General features: G+C 37.0%; 1 protein-coding gene across 6 annotated transcripts in view; it reads right to left on the bottom strand.

Moving 5' to 3' along the window:
- PIK3CB (phosphatidylinositol-4,5-bisphosphate 3-kinase catalytic subunit beta) overlaps window positions 1-18,279 on the bottom strand; it is a 205,855-nt gene that overhangs the window by 102,056 nt on the left and 85,520 nt on the right. For 5 of the 6 annotated variants that reach the window (XM_032334525.1, XM_032334489.1, XM_032334499.1 and 2 more), the window contains 2 exons: window positions 15,213-15,438; window positions 7,038-7,261 (listed from right to left, as the gene is read on the bottom strand). In XM_032334525.1, coding sequence (XP_032190416.1) covers window positions 7,038-7,261; window positions 15,213-15,438 — 450 coding nt within the window. Of the gene's footprint in view, window positions 1-7,037; window positions 7,262-15,212; window positions 15,439-18,279 lie in introns of those variants that run through there. The other variant, XM_032334535.1, reaches the window with a different exon arrangement.

An 18,279-nucleotide genomic window follows, 5' to 3' on the forward strand; every position in this document is an offset into this window, starting at 1 on the left:
ACAAAATATTGCATCTTTAAAAGACTTGGATTTTCCTCAGGAGTCAACTTGCATTGCTTAATGCTTACAGTCAGCTACATGAGAGACTACCCAATGAAGATACTGGGCATAAGGATGGAACAGAAACTCCTGTTTAGGAGGAAAGAATACAGTTCATTTGTGACTACATCAGTATCATGACATCTGTGCTTATTCAGATAATGTCTACACAGGTGAAGAAGTTATTCTTGATAGTTTTACGCTTTGTGCTTCATTGTTTCTCATATTTCTGCCCATGCTTCTGATACATTCTCTGAAATTCCCCCCATATAGTCTCTACCTCCTTCTACCTTCTCCACAACCCGCCCTGTTCCCTAACACAGAGGAGACTATTTCAAATGCCACGTGCCCTTCTCCCTTAATTGATGCAATTATTTCATATAACTTATGCTGGCTGAGGTTTAAAAAAAAACAGGTTTGAAAGTGATGCTCAGGTTTATTGGTATCCTTAACAAATTATGACTCTTGGAATTAAAAATAATGCCATGGTCTGGCTGCTGGGAACTAATGTTCTTTAAAACAGAAACATGACAGTTCCATGATTTTATTTATCTTGCTTCTCAAGAGCCCTGCTCTATACTGGATGATACTGAAGATATGGTCATCAAAAACTTCATCTTTTTCACAGAAACTACTGTCTATATTGCTCCCTATCTATCCTGTAAAACCATTTTTAACCTATACGAGTACTTTGTTATACTTCATCTCATGTTTAGTGTTCCTACATACTGCTCCCTAATGTTGGTCATTAACAGTAATGACAAAATGGCAAAATTATTATTTTATATAGAAGTTGGAAGGGCAAAAAAATGCATGTATGAGGGATCAGTAAGCTAACCATTCTTTATTCTGAAATCATCACTCTTATTTTTTGTTGGTGAAGTATTTACCCGCTTATGAGATAGTACTGATGATAAATTAGGAATTTGGGGTTTTATTTATTTGTTTTTAAGATCTTACTTGTAAGTAATTTCTACACCCAGTGTGGAGCTCGAACTCACAACCCTGAGATCAAGAGTTGCGTGCTCTACCAACTGAGCCAGCCAGGCTCCAAATTTGTGTTTTTTAAAATGGACTTAGTTGCCTAAACAAAGAAGGATAAACTCTATGTGGCTTTCCAAGTTTCTTTAATAACTTAATAATTTTACTAGTCTATACAATACAAAATAGGAACTTTTTGTTTAATCCCCAGGGAACTGTTTGGTTAAAAGAAAAGTAAACTAAGGGGAGTTATGATAGCTCTATCTCAACTATATGAATATTTGACACGTATAATGAAGGGTAGACTGAATGGATACTTATGCAAAATGAGAAAGGACAACCACATGGGAAGAAGTCATAAAAGGCTAGTTTGAATTTTTAAATACATTTTATATTAAAATCTAAATATGTGCTTGTCAAAAGTGAAAACATGCTACTCTAAAGGTCGAATACTTCCCCAAGTACTGAATGTATTTGGTCAGAGAAACTACTCTATATAAGGGATGGTGAAAAGATTATATTATATAAAGATTATATTATATATATATTATGTTATATAAAGATTATATATTATATAAGGATTATATTATTTTTATATATATAAAGATTATATTATATAAAGATTATATTATATAAAGAAACTACACTATATAAGGGATGGTGAAAAGATTATATTATATAAAGAATCTAACTAGATCATCTTCAAACTACTTTCAGCATTAAAGTCTATGACTGTTGGAGGGGAAGATGACAGCAGAATAGGAAGAGAAGATCACCCAGTCCCATGAATACAACAGATAACTATCAAATCCTCCTACATTAAATACTCCAGAAATGAATCTGAAGACTGGTAGAAAAAACTCCAGAACTAAAGATAGAAGAGCCACCACACCAGAGGAAATTGCAAAGATGAAGCTTAGGAGAGAAACAAATCATGGCCTTTGCAGTACAGAGGGAGCCGCTACAGCACAGAAGAACAAGAGACAAACTGTAACACAGAGGAGCACCTGGGGGAAAGGAGTCCACATAGTAACCAGCAAGAAAAGCAAGAGAGTCCCATTTCACAAGTTCCTGCAACCAGCCAGTGGGGCTTAAAGTCTGCAGTTCTAAAGGCAGTGGGCTTGGCTCAGGAAAAGTCCAGAGGCATGGGGGCTACTCTTAGAAATAAGGTGGAACAAACAGCCCAAGGAAATACAGAATGAAAACAGAGATCTTTAGGGTGCCTACACGCACAATGGAGTAGCTACTTGCTCAACTCATAGCAGTGGCAAGAGTTCCAGAGAGGCAGCCCTCCCAGAGAAACCTCAGGGGGGAAAAAAAGGAACTACAAGGCACCACTTCCCTTCCCTAACCCTCAGCATAAACACAGAGCCACCTGAGGTAATGAACACAGCATTAGCACTCACATGTAACTTGCTTATATACCAAGCCCTGCCTCCTGCACTCTTGTGGATCCATTCTTCCCAGTTACACTTGCCTCAGTCCCACCACAGCAGGCCTCCACACCCAGATGACCAGGCCAAACCCTTGACCAGCACCATATCTCCTGACCCAGGAGTTCTGTGAGGCCTCGGTTCTGGTGGCAACAGCAACAGATCTCATTTCATAAGTAGACCAGAGCACATCTAGTTAAAACACACCACATTCAGGCCAGGGACCAAACACTGCCCACAACAGGCAAAGAGAGCCTCTGTGAATTATACTGATCTGAAGGATAAAGTAGCCAGGGCACAAAGGCAGAAAACACTCAGCACACAATAGAGATGCTACTGGAAGCACCAGGCTGTGAGGAACAGGGAACACTACACTGTAGAGCACTACAGGACCTCTTCTGTTTAAGGCCATTACTCAGAAGAACAGAAGATGTAGCTGACTTTCTTAACACATGGGGAAACAGGCACAGAGACAAAATGAGAAGACAGAGGAATTTGTCCCAAATGAAAGAACAGACCAAGACCAAGACCAGAGATATAAGCAAAACAAATATAAATAACATGCCTAATGGAGAATTTAAAGCAATGATCATTAAGGATACTAACTGGGCTTTAGAAAAGAATAGAGGACATCAGTGAGACCATTAGCCAGTGAATAAGAAAAACATGGCAGAGCTAAAAGGCTCAATAAATAAAATAAGAAACATGTTTGATGGTATGAACATCAGGCTGGAAGAAGCAGAGGAACGAATTAATAGCCTAGGAGACAGAGTAAACAGAAGGTAATCAAGATGAACAGGAGAGAAAAAAGTACTTAGGAAACAAGTACAAAACAGTAACAGACTTAGGGAACACAATACTTCCACCAAAAGTAGTAACATTCACATTACAGGACTCCCAGAAGAAGACAGGGAAAAGGGATAGAGAATTCATTTGAAGAAATAACAGCTGAAAACTTCCCTACTTTGGGGAAGGGAACATACCCAGATGAAGACTGCACAGAGAGCCCCCAACAAAATCAACAAAAGCAGCCCCACACAAAGACATGTTACAATTAAAATGGCAAAATAAAGGAATAAATAAAAAATATTAAGAGCAGAAAGACAGGGCATCTGGGTGGCTCAGTTGTTAAGCGTCTGCCTTTAGCTCAGGTCATGATCCCAGGGCCCTGGGATCAAGCCCTGCATCAGGCTCCCAGCTCAGTGGGAAACCCACTTCTCCCTCTACTACTCCCCCTGCTTGTGTTTCCTCTCTTGCTATCAAATAAATAAATCTTAAAAAAAAAAAAAAAAAAGAGCAGATAGACAAAAGAAGAAAGTTACATATGAAAGAAACCCCATAAGGCTATGAGCCCATTTTTCAGCAGAAACTCTGCAAGCCAGAAGGAGTGGAATGATGTGTTCAAAGTGCTGAATGGGAAAAACCTGCAGTAAAGAATACTCTATCTAGCAAGGCTATCACTGAGAATAAAAAGAAAGATAAAGAGGTGCCCAGGTGGCTCAGTGGGTTAAGCCTCTGCCTTTAGCTCAGGTCATGGTCTCAGGGTCCAGGGATTGAGCCCCACATCAGGTTATCTGCTCAGCTGGGAGCCTGCTTCCCCTCTCTCACTCTTCCTACTTGTAAGCTCGCTCTCGCTCTCTCTCTCTGTCAAATAAATAATCTTTAAAAGATCTTTAAAAAAAAAAAAAAAAGAGAGATAAAGAGTTTCTCAGACAAAGAAAAACTAAAGGAGTTCATGACCATTAAACCAGCAATATTAAACATAGGACTCTTTCAGCTGAAAAGAAAGACCAAAAGTGAAAGTATGAAGGTAGGAAACACAAAAACAGTAATAAGTATTTTTGTAAAATATCAGTCAAGGAACTCACAAAACAAAAAGATATATATGACAACACATACCTAAAACATGGGAAGGAGAGTAGTAAAAAATGGGTTAAAACCTAAATAACCATTAACTTAATATAGACTGCCATATGCAGAAGTGGTTATACACAAACCTAATGGCAACACAAATCAAAAACCACTAATAAATATGCAAAGAATAAAAGAGAAAGAAATCCAATTGTATCACTAAAGAAAATAAGAAAACCATGAAAGATAAAAGACAAGAAAGGATCAGAGAAAATCTTCATTAACAACCACAAAGCAGGTAACAATAATATGGCAATATACATATATATACATATATGATTACACTGAATGTAAATGGACTAAACACTCTAATCAATAGACATAGGGTGACAGAGTGGATTAAAAAAACAGGACCCATCTATTTGCTGCCTATAGGACACTTATTTTAGACTCAAAGAAACCCACAGAGAGAGACAAACCAAGAAAGGAAATCTTTACAGAGAACAAATTGATCATTGCCAGAGTGGAGATGGGTAGGTGGATGGGTGAAAGGATTGGGATGGGATGGTAGGTGAATGGGACAGGGATTAGGAGTGCACTTTTCTTGCTAACAACCAGGTGATTAAAATAACTTTATTTTATTTATTTATGACAGAAAGAGAGATCACTAGTAGGCAGAGAGGCAGGCACAGAGCAGGGGAAGCAGGCTCCTTGCTGAGCAGAGAGCCCAATGCAGGGCTCAATCCAGGGACCCTGAAATCATAACCCGAACCGAAGGCAGAGGCTTAACCCGCTGAGCCACCCAGGTGCCCCTAAAATAAATTTTTTAAAAAACTAGAAGTAAATAAAAGAATTTGGGAAAAAATTCTATGATTGCTTGGAATCCAGTAGATTTCACAATATCCCCATTTTTCTTCTTATTTCAAAACATTTATTTTCACATATACTTTGTTACAATGATGATTACATGAAAAATATGTATATCCAGTAGAGAACTGACCCATATGTACTGAAATGCAGACTGACCTAGAAGGGCAAATTGCCCTGAGCCAGTGTTTTCAAGTTGAATTCTAGTCACCTTTTAGTGGTAAAATTCTTCATTCCACCTCTTCCAACACTGCAGAATTCCCTAAATCGTATTTCAAATTTGATTGTGAGACTTTGTAATATCCAAATCTTGATTTAAACTGAACTTTAGTCTCAACATACCTCGGGAGAGAGCAACAAAAAAAACTTTAAAGCTAGATAAATCTCCTTCATAAAATGCCAGAAGGCCAGCCGGCTCTTTCTTTCCTTCTTTTGTATTTGTTCTTACAATTATTTAGAAACATATTGTTGGAAAGGAGGCAGAACTGAATAAAACTAAACACCTGGATAAAATCCTGTCACTACCACAGACCAGCTATAAGATATAAGACCTGGCACAGAAGAAAGAAACAAGAAATAAGAAACAAAGAAACAGAGAGAGAGAGAGACAGAAAGAAAAGAAAAGAAAGAGGAGGGGGGAAAAAAAAACTTCTCTCTCCCTTTCATTTTCTTCATTGTAAAATGGGGATGATAACATTTTATAGTTTTTTTTAAAGATTTTATTGATTGATTGATTTGACAGAGAGAGAGAGAGCAATCACAAGTAGGCAGAAAGGCAGACAGAGAGATGGGGGGTGGGGAGAGCTGACTCCCTGCTGAGCAGAAAGCCCAGATGTAGGGCTTGATCCCAGGACCCTGAGATCATGACCTGAGCCGAAGGCGGAGGCTTAACCCACTGAGTCACCCAGGCGCCCCTATAGTTGTTTTGAAAGTGGAGAATATACTTAAAAAATATATATCTTTCATAGTTCTTGGCATGGTAAAGTGCTCAATACAGAATGGCTACTGAAATGGTTTATGTTGTTGTTATCGCAGTAACTGAAGAACACCACAAAATACCCTTGAATGCCTACCCTAATTCTAAATCCAGATCCTAGATGATAAAATGACCACACTAGATACAAAGGCAGTCTCATAATCTGGTTTGTAAAATAGCTGTCACCATTCAGGTATGGATTAAATATACTCCAATATAATGCCCATTTCCATATCACCATGAAATGCATATATAAGAATATGAGAAAAAAGAGATCATTTGATCAAACCTTTCATTTCATAGGCAACAGAAAAATCAAATAAGAAAATAAAATATCTACACTAAAGAACATTATCTAGACTGGGACTGGCAATCTTTTTCTGTGAAGAACCAGGCTTTGCTGACAACCCATGAGTCTGTGTCCCATTCCATTCCTTTCTCCCTCCTTCCGTCCCTTCCTTCCTCCCTTTCTTTCCCTCCATTCTCTCTCTCTCCCTTTCTCCTTCCATCTTTTAAAAATTTCTTGAGTTTTTTAACATCCTTTTAAAATAAAAACCAGAAACTAATAATATACTATATGGTTAGTTGATTTTAAATAAAATTTAGAAATAAAGTGAAATAAAAATGATTTCTAAAAAATAAATACATACATACATACCATTCAAAAACTGGTTTCCCAACCCCAATCTAGACTAATATATCACTGTATCACAAAATCATACGTGCAAAAGATGTGTCATTTGTTATACGTAATTCTAAATTTCCATCTTTAAATCTAAAAATGCTCTTTTTAATAAAATTTACCAGCTATCTCCTCTACAACTGGTGTTGCATTCAGGTAAAAATCACAGATTTTTTACAATGTATTTCTTAAAATAACATAACACTACCTGACAATTTTCAAAATGAACAGCCACAATGAGCTTTCCTCCATAAAGTTTATCTTCTAAGTTTTCAAGGACCGATGGTTCATGTTCTGGTGGGTATGTCTGCTTTAGCCAATCCATCCAAGACAATCCCACAAGCGACTGAATCTTTTCCTCACTGAATTTGCGCATTTTTATTCGGAATTCATTCACTTCGGGATCCTTCAGTGCATCAAATTCATGTAGACCTAAACAAATTTTTTTAAAGTGTCATTCTGAGTAGCTAATAATACAAGAGAATACAAAATATATTCAACCAAATATATTGAATATTTGGGTTTTATCACGCAAATAAAACTGGGTAGGAAAATATGATGAAAGATCAAAAGAACATCCAGAAAAAGTAACAAATTTCATGTACAGAAGATGAACATAATTAGATTTCTAAAGAAGATAAACTTGAAACCATTAAAGAAATGCAATTTGGTATGAGTTTTATAAAGGTAATCACTGAAATAGTACACACTTTAAAACCACATATAAAATATCCAGTTTTTCTTTACAAACCAAGTAAGTCACATTTACTATATCTGAGAAAACCTAAGAATCTGAAAACTTTTCAGTTAATGAATTTAAAATACAAGCTATTACTTAACTTTAACAAGCTATTACCTTAAATAGTAATATTATTATTATTATATTATATTATATATATAATTAATATAGTATTAATTATATATAATAGTAATAATATTAATATAATAATTACATTATTATATATTATATATAAATAATATTTATATATTATTATATTATTATATATAACTATATAATTGATATAATTAATATACAATAATATAATAATATACAAATATTATTTATATATAATATATAATAATGTAATTATTATATTAATATTATTACTATTACTTTTTATTAACTTTAACAAGCTATTACTTAAAACTCAGTAAATTTAAATTTTATAGATTAAACTTTCAATTCACTATGATTTTAACAACGGTTACAGTGTATCAATTAATAAAAAATCTCATAAAATTATTCTTTGTTGTACTTAATTATGACCACTCCTACCATCAAAACAACTAAATATAGCAACGTTTTCATAAACTTATCATTATCTTAATAAATAATTTTTGGGGTGCCTGGGTGGCTCAGTGGGTTAAGCCTCTGCCTTCAGCTCAGGTCATGAACCTCAGGGTCCTGGGATCAAGCCCTGCATCAGGCTCTCTCTCTGCCTGCTGCTCTGCCTCTGCCTCTGCCTACTTGTGATCTATCTCTGTGTCAAATTTTTAAATATTTTTTTAATAAAATAAAAAATAATCTCTGAAATCTATAATAAATGAACATGCAGAAATGTTTATATGTACATTACATATTAATGGTGAGGTGGCTCACCACTGCCTGGGTGGCTCAGTGGGTTAAGCCACTGCCTTCGGCTCGGGTCATGATCCCAGAGTCCTGGGATCCAGTCCCACATGGGCTCCTTGCTCGGCAGGGAGCCTGCTTCTCTCTCTGCCTCTGCCAGCCTCTCTGCCTGCTTGTGTGCTCTCTCTCTCTCTCCCTCTCCCTGACAAATAAATAAATGAAATATTTAAAAAAAAAAAAATAATGGTGAGATTGGCAAACACTTTAATTTAAAGATTATTCAGACTGGCCACACCTCATGACTCCAGTGCAGCTCTTTCTGCCCACACGTCCTGTCCCCATTCTTTAATAAAACCACCTTTTTGCACCGAAGATGTCTCAAGAATTCTTTCTTGGCTGTGGGCTCTAAATCCCAGCAACAGCCCAAAATTACATCAATCCTGTGCATGTATTGAGGAGACTTTTCAGTGCCAGCTCTATCTCATTCTTCTAAAGTGCTGTTTAGGTGTTCCTGGGGGGCTCAGTCGGCCAAGCGTCCAATGCTTGGTTTTGGCTGAGGTCATGATCTCAGGGTCGTGGGATCGAGCCCTAAGTCTGTCTCTGTACTTAGCACAGAGTCTGCTCAAGACTCTTTCTCCCTGGGGTGCCTGGGTAGCTCAGATGGTTAAGTATCTGCCTTCGGCTTGGGTCATGATCCCCAGGTCCTGGGATTGAGCCCTATGTCAGCTCCCAGTTCAGTGGGGAGTCTGCTTCTCCTTCTCCCTCTGCCTCTCCCCTAGCTTGTGCTTGTTCTCTCTCTCCCTCTCTCTCTATCCCAAATGAATTAAAACACCTTTAAAGAAGGATGCCTGGGTGGCTCAGTGGGTTAGGCCACTGCCTTCGGCTCAGGTCATGATCTTGGAGTCCTGGGATCGGGTCCCACATCGGGCTCCCAGCTCTGCAGGGAGTCTGCTTCTCCCTCTGACCTTCTCCCCCCTCATGCTCTCTCTCTCTCTCAAATAAATAAATAAAATCTTTAAAAAAAAAAAACTTTAAAGGAAAATAAAAACTCTTTCTCCATCTTGCTCTGCCCCTCCCCCTAAAATAAAAATCTTTACTAAATAAATATTAGAATCAATTGTGGCATTAAATACAGAAAAATTAAGTTGCATAATGCAGCAAAGTTAAAATCCTGAGGGTACACTGTGACTTCCTGGAGAGTTTTAGATCTGGAATGGAAATACACACTCTAAATCAGCTATGAAGGAAGTGTAACTTAAGACAAACTAGCTGAGGCACTTTGGGAGATTTTTCCCCAGCACCACTGAAACTACTTCTACCCACAGACATAGGTATTACAGGTAAGAAAAGAAAAATGAGTACCTAATACATCTAACAAAAATCAAACTCTTTATCTCCCTTTATCTACTAAAAGTCATGTCTAATCCACTTTCTAAATGTTCCTCAACTCTGTCTACTCTTCTAGTTCCTGCAGTCATTAATTTAACCCTGGCCATCACCAACCCTCCCTTAGGTTACCACATCAGTTTTCACTAACTTCTCTATTCCCAGTCTTAATCTGATTCATTCTCTATTTTACAATGTGAATCATCTTTATAAATATAATCTGATCATGTTACTCCACCATTTAAATCCTTTTGATACTTCCCAATTGCTTTTAGGAATCAGTCTCTAATTTTTCATATGACCTGAATGGCTCCACATACTCTGAAGCTGGTTGCCTCTCTCATCTTCCTATTTGTCCTAGCTATCCCTTTACACAAACCATAATCAATTACTTTTATTCCGTGAATAGGCCATTCTTCATACGTGCCCTTCCCATTCAATTATCCTTCTAATTCCTCCTTACCTGGCTCAACTCCTCATCAGCACTGAAGGCTCAGTTTAGTTGTGTGTCTTCTATAAGGCCAACCCTCTCTCACTCAGCTGATTTTACCTCTTTGACTTATAGCAGTTTACACACTGTATTCTAATTGTCTATTCACTGATCCACATTTTCCACAGCATTGTCAGCTCCAAGCAAAGACCCAAGCTCACTGCTACTGTTGAACTGCAATTGCTACTACTTTGGTAATTTTTTTCAATATATTGTAAATAAGGAACTCTGCTCACATAACTGTTAGAACCAACTGAAGAGTATAGATTTCTTTAATTCATCACAGACTCACTGAATTCCAATCTGAGAATCTGCTTTTAAAAAATAAATAAAAAATAAAACTTGAATTTAGAAACCACTACAAAGAGTTCTTAAAAATAGACACTTTGGGGCACCTGGGTAGCTCAGTGGGTTAAAGCCTCTGACTTCAGCTCGGGTCATGGTCCCAGGGTCCTGGGGTCGAGCCCCACATCGAGCTCTCTGCTCCACGGGGAGCCTGTTTCCCCCTCTCTCTCTGCTTGTCTCTCTGCCTGCTTGTGATCTCTGTCTCTCAAATAAATAAATAAATAAATAAAATCTTTTTAAAAAATAGACACTTTGCCAAAAAATAAGAAATTAGAAGGGTGCCTAGTTAGTTCAGTCGGAAGAGCATGCAACTCTTAATCTCCAGGTTGTGAGTTCAAGCCCCAGAATGGATATAGAGATTACTTTAAATATAAATAAATGTAACAATTAGGTAAGTAATTTAATTTTAAACTTAATTTTTACATGTCTTCTGGTAAGAAAATTTGATAGCAAGCCTTAAATTTCAAGATAAGAATATTTTATCATTTACAGTCAAGTATAATTTTATTTTTTATTTTTATTTTTTTATTTTTTTTAAAGATTTTATTTATTTATTTGACAGACAGAGATCACAAGTAGTCAGAGAGGCAGGCAGAGAGAGAGGGGGAAGCAGGCTCCCAGCTGAGCAGAGAGCCCGATGCGGGGCCCGATCCCAGGATCCTGAGACCATGACCCGAGCCGAAGGCAGAGGATTAACCCACTGAGCCACCCAGGTGTCCCTAATTTTTTTTTTAAATAGGCATCCTAGGGGCGCCTGGGTGGCTCAGTGGGTGGAGCCGCTGCCTTCGGCTCAGGTCATGATCTCAGTGTCCTGGGATCGGGTCCCGCATCGGGCTCTCTGCTCGGCAGGGAGCCTGCTTCCTCCTCTCTCTCTCTCTCTGCCTGCCTCTCTGCCTACTTGTGATCTCTCTCTCTCTCTGTCAAATAAATAAATAAATAATCTTTAAAAAAATAAAAACCTAAAAATAAATAAAATAAAATAAAATAGGCATCCTACCCGGCATGGAGTCCAATTCAGGGCTTGAACTCACAACCCTGAGATCAAGACCTGAGCTGAGATCAATAGTGAGATGTTTAACCGACTGAGCACCCAGGTGTCCCAAATGTAATTTTTTCACATAAAAAAAGCACTGAGTGGGGGCATCTGGGTGGCTCAGTTGGTTTCCTATCTGCCTTTGGCTCAGGTCATGATCCTGGGGTCCTGGGATCTGGGATTGAGCCCCATGTCTGGCTCCCAAGAGGGAGCCTGCTTCCTTTGCCCATCACTTCCCTTGATAGTGCACACACGCGTGCTCACTCTCTCTCTACCACATAAATAAAATCTTAAAAGAAAAAAGGTATTGCTGAATATTTTCTTCACATTAAAGATATTGTTAAAATCCTGCAGTCACTTTAAAATATATCACAACTTAAGATAGGTCAGGGAAAAAATAAGGGAGTTTTCAAAAAAATTTTTTCAGGATGCTGACAAAATCCTCTGATCAAGATTTAATGGGCATTTGAAGGGGTGACCTTCACTACAGAGCATAATCAGAAGACAAATAGAAATTCTGTAAATAATTATTTATAATAAACATTAGAAAATAAAATGAGATAAATCATCATGCAGGAAAAGGTATTTTTAGACCCACTAGGGCAATAACATCTGTAAAGGTTCCATTGTTTTCTTTGGGGAGGAGAAGGCAGCAAACTCGTTCCTGAAGTTAAACTGAAATAATTGTTTATTGTTTTACCAGGAGGCATGACCTCACCAAGCCCCAGTTATAGTCATCCCGTACAAATTAGCAACTGCGAAAACGGACTTCTTAGGTACTTAAAGTGAAAATTCACTCCAAAATATTAAAACAGACTTACTCAACTTCCTAAATGCATGTTAACACCTGAATCTGTGTATATGATCATTAACATCAGGTTTTCTAGATATGCTGAAAATCTCAAGTACAGTTTATTGTTAAGCGTTTATAAACTGTTCATTTTATTTCTTTTAATATTTTATTTATTTATTTGACAGAGAGAGAGAGAGCAAGCACAAGCATGGAGAGCGCGGTGGGAGAGGGAGAAGCAGGCTCCCCACCAAGCACGGAACCAACATGGAGTTTGACCCCAGAACCCTGGTATCATGACTTGAGCCGAAAGCAGATGCTTAACCAACTGAGCCACCCAGGTGACCCAAAAGCTGTTCAGTTTAATATAAAACAGAGTTTGCATCTTGATCACTCAAACTGCAGGGCACACTTCATTAAAAGTTTTCATATAATAAACCTACGATAAAGAACAAAATATGGTCACACTGCTTATAGAAAGAAAAATTCAATTTATATATTACATACGTATGACCCCTGCACTGTGGCAAGGTAAAGTCAGGGTTGCCAAATAAAAACAAAGGCAAAAAAACAGCATGCCCAATTCTATTTGAATTAGATAAACCATGAATGATTTTCATCATTGAGTATATCCCATGTAATATTTGCATCTAGTATATTTTTATTTGCTAAATCTGCCACGCTCATGTAGAAATAACAGTGGCTAATGAGCCCATATTTTTTGAAGATCTCAACTAGAAGATAGTGTAGTGATCTAAATTTTGAAAACATGATACAACTCAGAAAGATATCTATATCTTGACAAAAGTTAGCTCTCTCTGTGATGCTAATCTTTTGGGTTATCAAATATTTAATCCTTAACAATCAATATGGTTCTGGTCTACTTCCTTCCATCAGCAGGGAAACCTAAAAGCTATATATTTCATATACACAGACACATACACAAAAAGCCACTTGGAAAGAACTATATCTCAATATTATCAGTGGATATTCTTGTCTTCAATAACACTATAAGTCATTATTTATTATTTTTTACTTTCCCATATATTCTTCAATTCAAACAAAGGAGACTTTTTGCAATGGAGAATTTAAAGTTTATGAAAAAATCTTTGGAGCCCTAGCAAATGGAAAGGAGTGCTTTCTAATGAGGCCATTAATATATAAGAAAATTGTGGGGTCTCCTGGATGGCTCAGTCAGTGGAGCATGTGACTCTTGATCTCAGAGTTGTGAGTTCAAGCCCCACACAGGGTGTGGAGATTACTTAAAAATAAAAAAATAAGAGGCGGGGGGGTGGGGAGGAAGGAAGGAAGGAAGGAAGGAAGGAAGGAAGGAAGGAGTGATGGATGGTTGGGTGGGTGGATGAATCCTATATGGTAAATAATTACAAACTTATTGAAGAAACAAAAAATTATTTCCTAAGCCGAACTAGCTCTCCTCTGAAGTAATCAAACCTTTTTAAGTACTATACTGTCTGGGTACTTGGTTGGCCCAGTCAGTGAGCAATCTGACTCTTGATCTCTGCTCAGGTCTTGATCTCAGTGTTGTTGAATTCAAGCCTGGTACTCGTAGGCCCAGCATGGAGCCTACTTGAAAAAAAAAAGTAAAGGAAAAAGAAAGAAAGAAAAGAGAAAGAAATACATAGAAAAAAGATAAAGAAATATACATAGGCTGTCATTCAGTAATTCAACGAAGTTCTGTTCTTCTAAGCACTCAGAGGGAAGAATGTAGCCGTACACTTGTAATCATTAGTTAGTCTGAATCACTATAGGTCAAGATCAAAGAATGCAATCTTTAGGACATGGTTCTTAGAAGGGATGATACTAGGTTATCTTGAAGACACTTATAATATTAAATGGGATGGTACCATATTATCTTTTAAGAGTGAATTTAGTCAATACAAGAGGCTAATCCAAATCCAAAAGCCTCCAGTGGGTAGATTGGTTTTTTAGTTCAATTTCAAGTCTCTTAAAAAAACTGAAAAGAACAACACAAAACTGCTACTGCAAAATAAATAAACGTCAAGCCTCCTCTGCAGTAAACCTCTCACAGTACTTGATTCTAGTATCTTGTCTAAAGCAGGATATTGATATACCATTGGCCCATGTGATACCTAACATTATTATAGCAAAAGATACTCTACCACATTTTGTTACTCATGATTCTCCCTGGAATTAATTTGCAAAGAATAACGTAGACATAACATATCCTGACTCCCTACAAAAGTATCTCTACTTAAAGATAATTTTAGTTAAGGAGTAAAATTTGTCAGTAATATGGGTTATTGACAGAACTTTTCAATTAGCTTAAAGTCTTGATATACAGAATTTTATATAAATAGTGTGTATAGTGTAGAGGAAGTTGTGTGTATTGTGTATAGTGTATAGTTTATAGTGTAGAGGAAGTTCAAAAGAAATGGAGGATGTATCTCTTAGAAAAGGGCTTCTCAAACTATCTGAGACAAAGGGAGAACTTTTTCCTTTCCAATCTGCCAAAAAGGACATATACTCTGGCTAATAAAAATAAGTTGCTAAAAAAGATATACAAAACATATTACCATAGTGTCCCAGGGGTTATCACATTGCTACAGGAATTTATAAACATTTACTCTCAATTGTTACATGCACCTTATCTCAGACTAGTTATAAATTTACAAGTAAGTATTGGTCTTTGAGCCACACTCTACAAAGCAACGTCTTTGATCATACTTCTATGTTTATATATAAACCATAAATATGTAAAAAATTCATACCAATAAGTTTTTAAGTTACCTTTTCCTATAAGGACTCCAATTTTTGAGTCTAATTTTTCCCCTGGGTCACAACTTCTTGTCACTAATTTGAGAACTGGAAGAAAAGGTCTGACATCACAGAGTCTTCTTGTTTCATCTTCAAGCTCCTCATATACAGCAGTTTGATTCACACATGCAAACATATAGGAGTCAATTTCCATAAGGAGGTTAAACATTGGGTAATTGTGAACTTGCTTCCATAACATCTGCAGGAAAAAAATAAGACACTTTCTGGAACAGAAAAACTTGTTCAAGTGTACAAAGATACATCTACAAGGATACTCACTGCAGCACTCTCTATAAAACTCAAAAAAATAGGAACAAGCCAAATGTTTAGCAATGAAGGACTGGCTAAATCAACTATAAAATATTACAAATCTGTAAAACTAAAATAAAAATACACAGTAACATGGAAAGTTGTCCAAGATATATTAAGGTTTTTGTTTGTTTGTTTGTTTGTTTGTTTTTAAATACCAACTTACAAGATGGGATCAGGAGGGAGACAAACCTCCTCTTTATCTCACAAAACAAACTGAGAGTTGCTGGGGGGTGGAGGGGTATGGATAGGGTGGTTGGGTTATGGACATTGGGGAGTATGGGCTATGGTGAGTGCTGTGAAATGTGTAGGACTGATGATTCAAAGACCTGCACCTCTGGCACAAATAACACATTAAATGTTAATGAAAATAATTTAGAAAAAATAAATAAAATACCAACTTACAAGGGAACACATATAGTATTAACCCATATTTGTAAGTAATAGTACAACGCACAAAAAATGCATTTACATAAACAAAATTAAGTGAGTACCTGGCAAGACTTCTTAAGAGAGAAGACTCAAAATCAGAAATGAAAGAGAAGTTACAACTGACACCACAGAAATACAAAAGATTTTTAAGAGACTACTATAAAAAATTATATGGCAACAAACTGGAAAACCAAAAGAAACAGATAAACTCCTAGAAACATACAATCTTCTAAGGCTTAATCAGAAAAAAACCAGATACTCTAAATACAGTGATAACCAGTAATGAAATTGAATCAGTAATTTTAAAAAACCTGCACCAAAAAAAAAAGTCTAGGGGCTGGTGGGTGGCTAAGTCAAGTAAACGTTGGCCTTCAGCTTAGGTCAAGAGTAGCCACTCCCCTACCCCCACCCCATAAGGCTCCCTGCCAGCAGGGAGCCTGCTTCTCCATCTCCCCCCTGCCGTTCCTCCACTGGTGTTCTCTCACTCTGTGTGTGTCAGATAAATAAATAAAATCTTAAAAAATAAAAAAAGTCTAGAACCAGATGGCTGCATTGCTGAATTCCACCGAACATTCAAAGAAGAATGAGGTATCAGGTATCAGGGTGCCTGAATGGCTCTTTCAGTTAAGCATCCAACTCCTGATTTTGGCTAGGGTCATGATCTCAGGGTCCTGAGATAGAGCCCGACCACAGGCTCCTTGCTGGGCATAGAGCCTGCTTAAGATTCTCTTTCTTCCCCTCTGCCCACCCCGCTCTCCCTCTCTAGCTGTGGAGAAAAAAAGAAATGAATATCAATCATTTTCTTTTTTTCTAAAGATTTCTTTTATTTATGTATTTGATAGAGAAAGCGTGTGCTACAAGCATGGAAGTGAGGAAAGAAGAACAGGCAGAGGGAGAGAATCTCAAGCAGACTCTGCATTGAGCATGGGCCCAACTGCACAACCCTGAGATCATGAACTGAGGCCAAATTAAGAGTCAGAAACTTAGGGGAGCCTGGGTGGCTCAGTGGGTTAAAGCCTCTGCCTTCTGCTCAGGTCATGATCCCAGGGTCCTGGGATCGAGCCCCATATCAGGCTCTCTGCTCCGCAGGGATCCTGCTTCCCTCTCTCTCTGCCTACCTTTCTGCCTATTTGTGATCTCTGTCTGTTGAATAAATAAATAAAATCTTTAAAAACAAAAAAAAAAGTCAGAAACTTAACCAACTGAGCCATCTAGGCACCCCTCAATTCTTTTTTAACTCATCCAAAAAAAAGGAAAAAGGAATGCTTCCAAATTCATTCTACAAGGCCAGCATTACTCTGATACCAAAATCAAACAGACACTACCAAAAACAAACAAACAAACAAACAAACAAACATACTAGTATCCCCAGTGAACACAGGTGTAAAATCTTCAACAAAATATTAGCAATGCAAATTCAACAAGACATTAAAAGGTTCATTCACCACAATCAGGTAGGAAATATTCCAGAGATGCAAAGATGGCTCATCATCCACAAATCAATCAAAATGATATACCAAACTGAAAGATAAAATCATCTAATCATCTCAGAAGACGCCAAAACAGCATTTGACAAATTCCAAATTTGTTCATCATAAAAACTCTCAAAAAGGTGGGAACAGAGAAAATATACTTCAACATAATAAAACCATATATGATAAACCCATGGCTAACATCATACTTATGGTGAAAAGCTGAAAGCTATTGCTCTAAGATCAGGAACAAGACAAAAATGTCTACTCTCACCACCTTTATTCAACATACTGTATTAGAAGACCCAATCACAGCAATCAGACAAAAATAAAAAGTATCCAAATTGTTAAGGAAGAAGTAAAATTGTCACTATTTGCATAAGACATGATACTATATATATTAAAAAAAAACCCTAATGATTCCACAAAGTTGCAGAATACAAAATTAATATACAAAAACCTGTTGTTTCCAAATACTAGCAAAGAAAGAAAACAATGCCATTTATATCAAAGAAAAATAAGTACATACCAAAACCTAGCCTTATGCTAAGTAAATAAGTCAGAAAAAGACAAATACCACATGATCTCACTTATATGTAGAATCTAAAAAGCAAAAATAAAAACAAAAACTAATAAATACAAAGAACAAACTGGTGGGGGGAAAGGTGTAATAGATGAAGGGGATTAAAATATCAAAATACCGGTTATGAAATATATAAATCATGGAGATGAAAAGTACAGCAGTGAGAATACAGTCAATAATATTAGAATAACTTGGTGTGGTGATAGACAGTAACTATACATATCATGGTAAACATTTCATAATG

Source organism: Mustela erminea, chromosome 1 (assembly GCF_009829155.1).
Source record: "Mustela erminea isolate mMusErm1 chromosome 1, mMusErm1.Pri, whole genome shotgun sequence".
NCBI classification, from domain to species: Eukaryota; Metazoa; Chordata; class Mammalia; order Carnivora; family Mustelidae; genus Mustela; species Mustela erminea.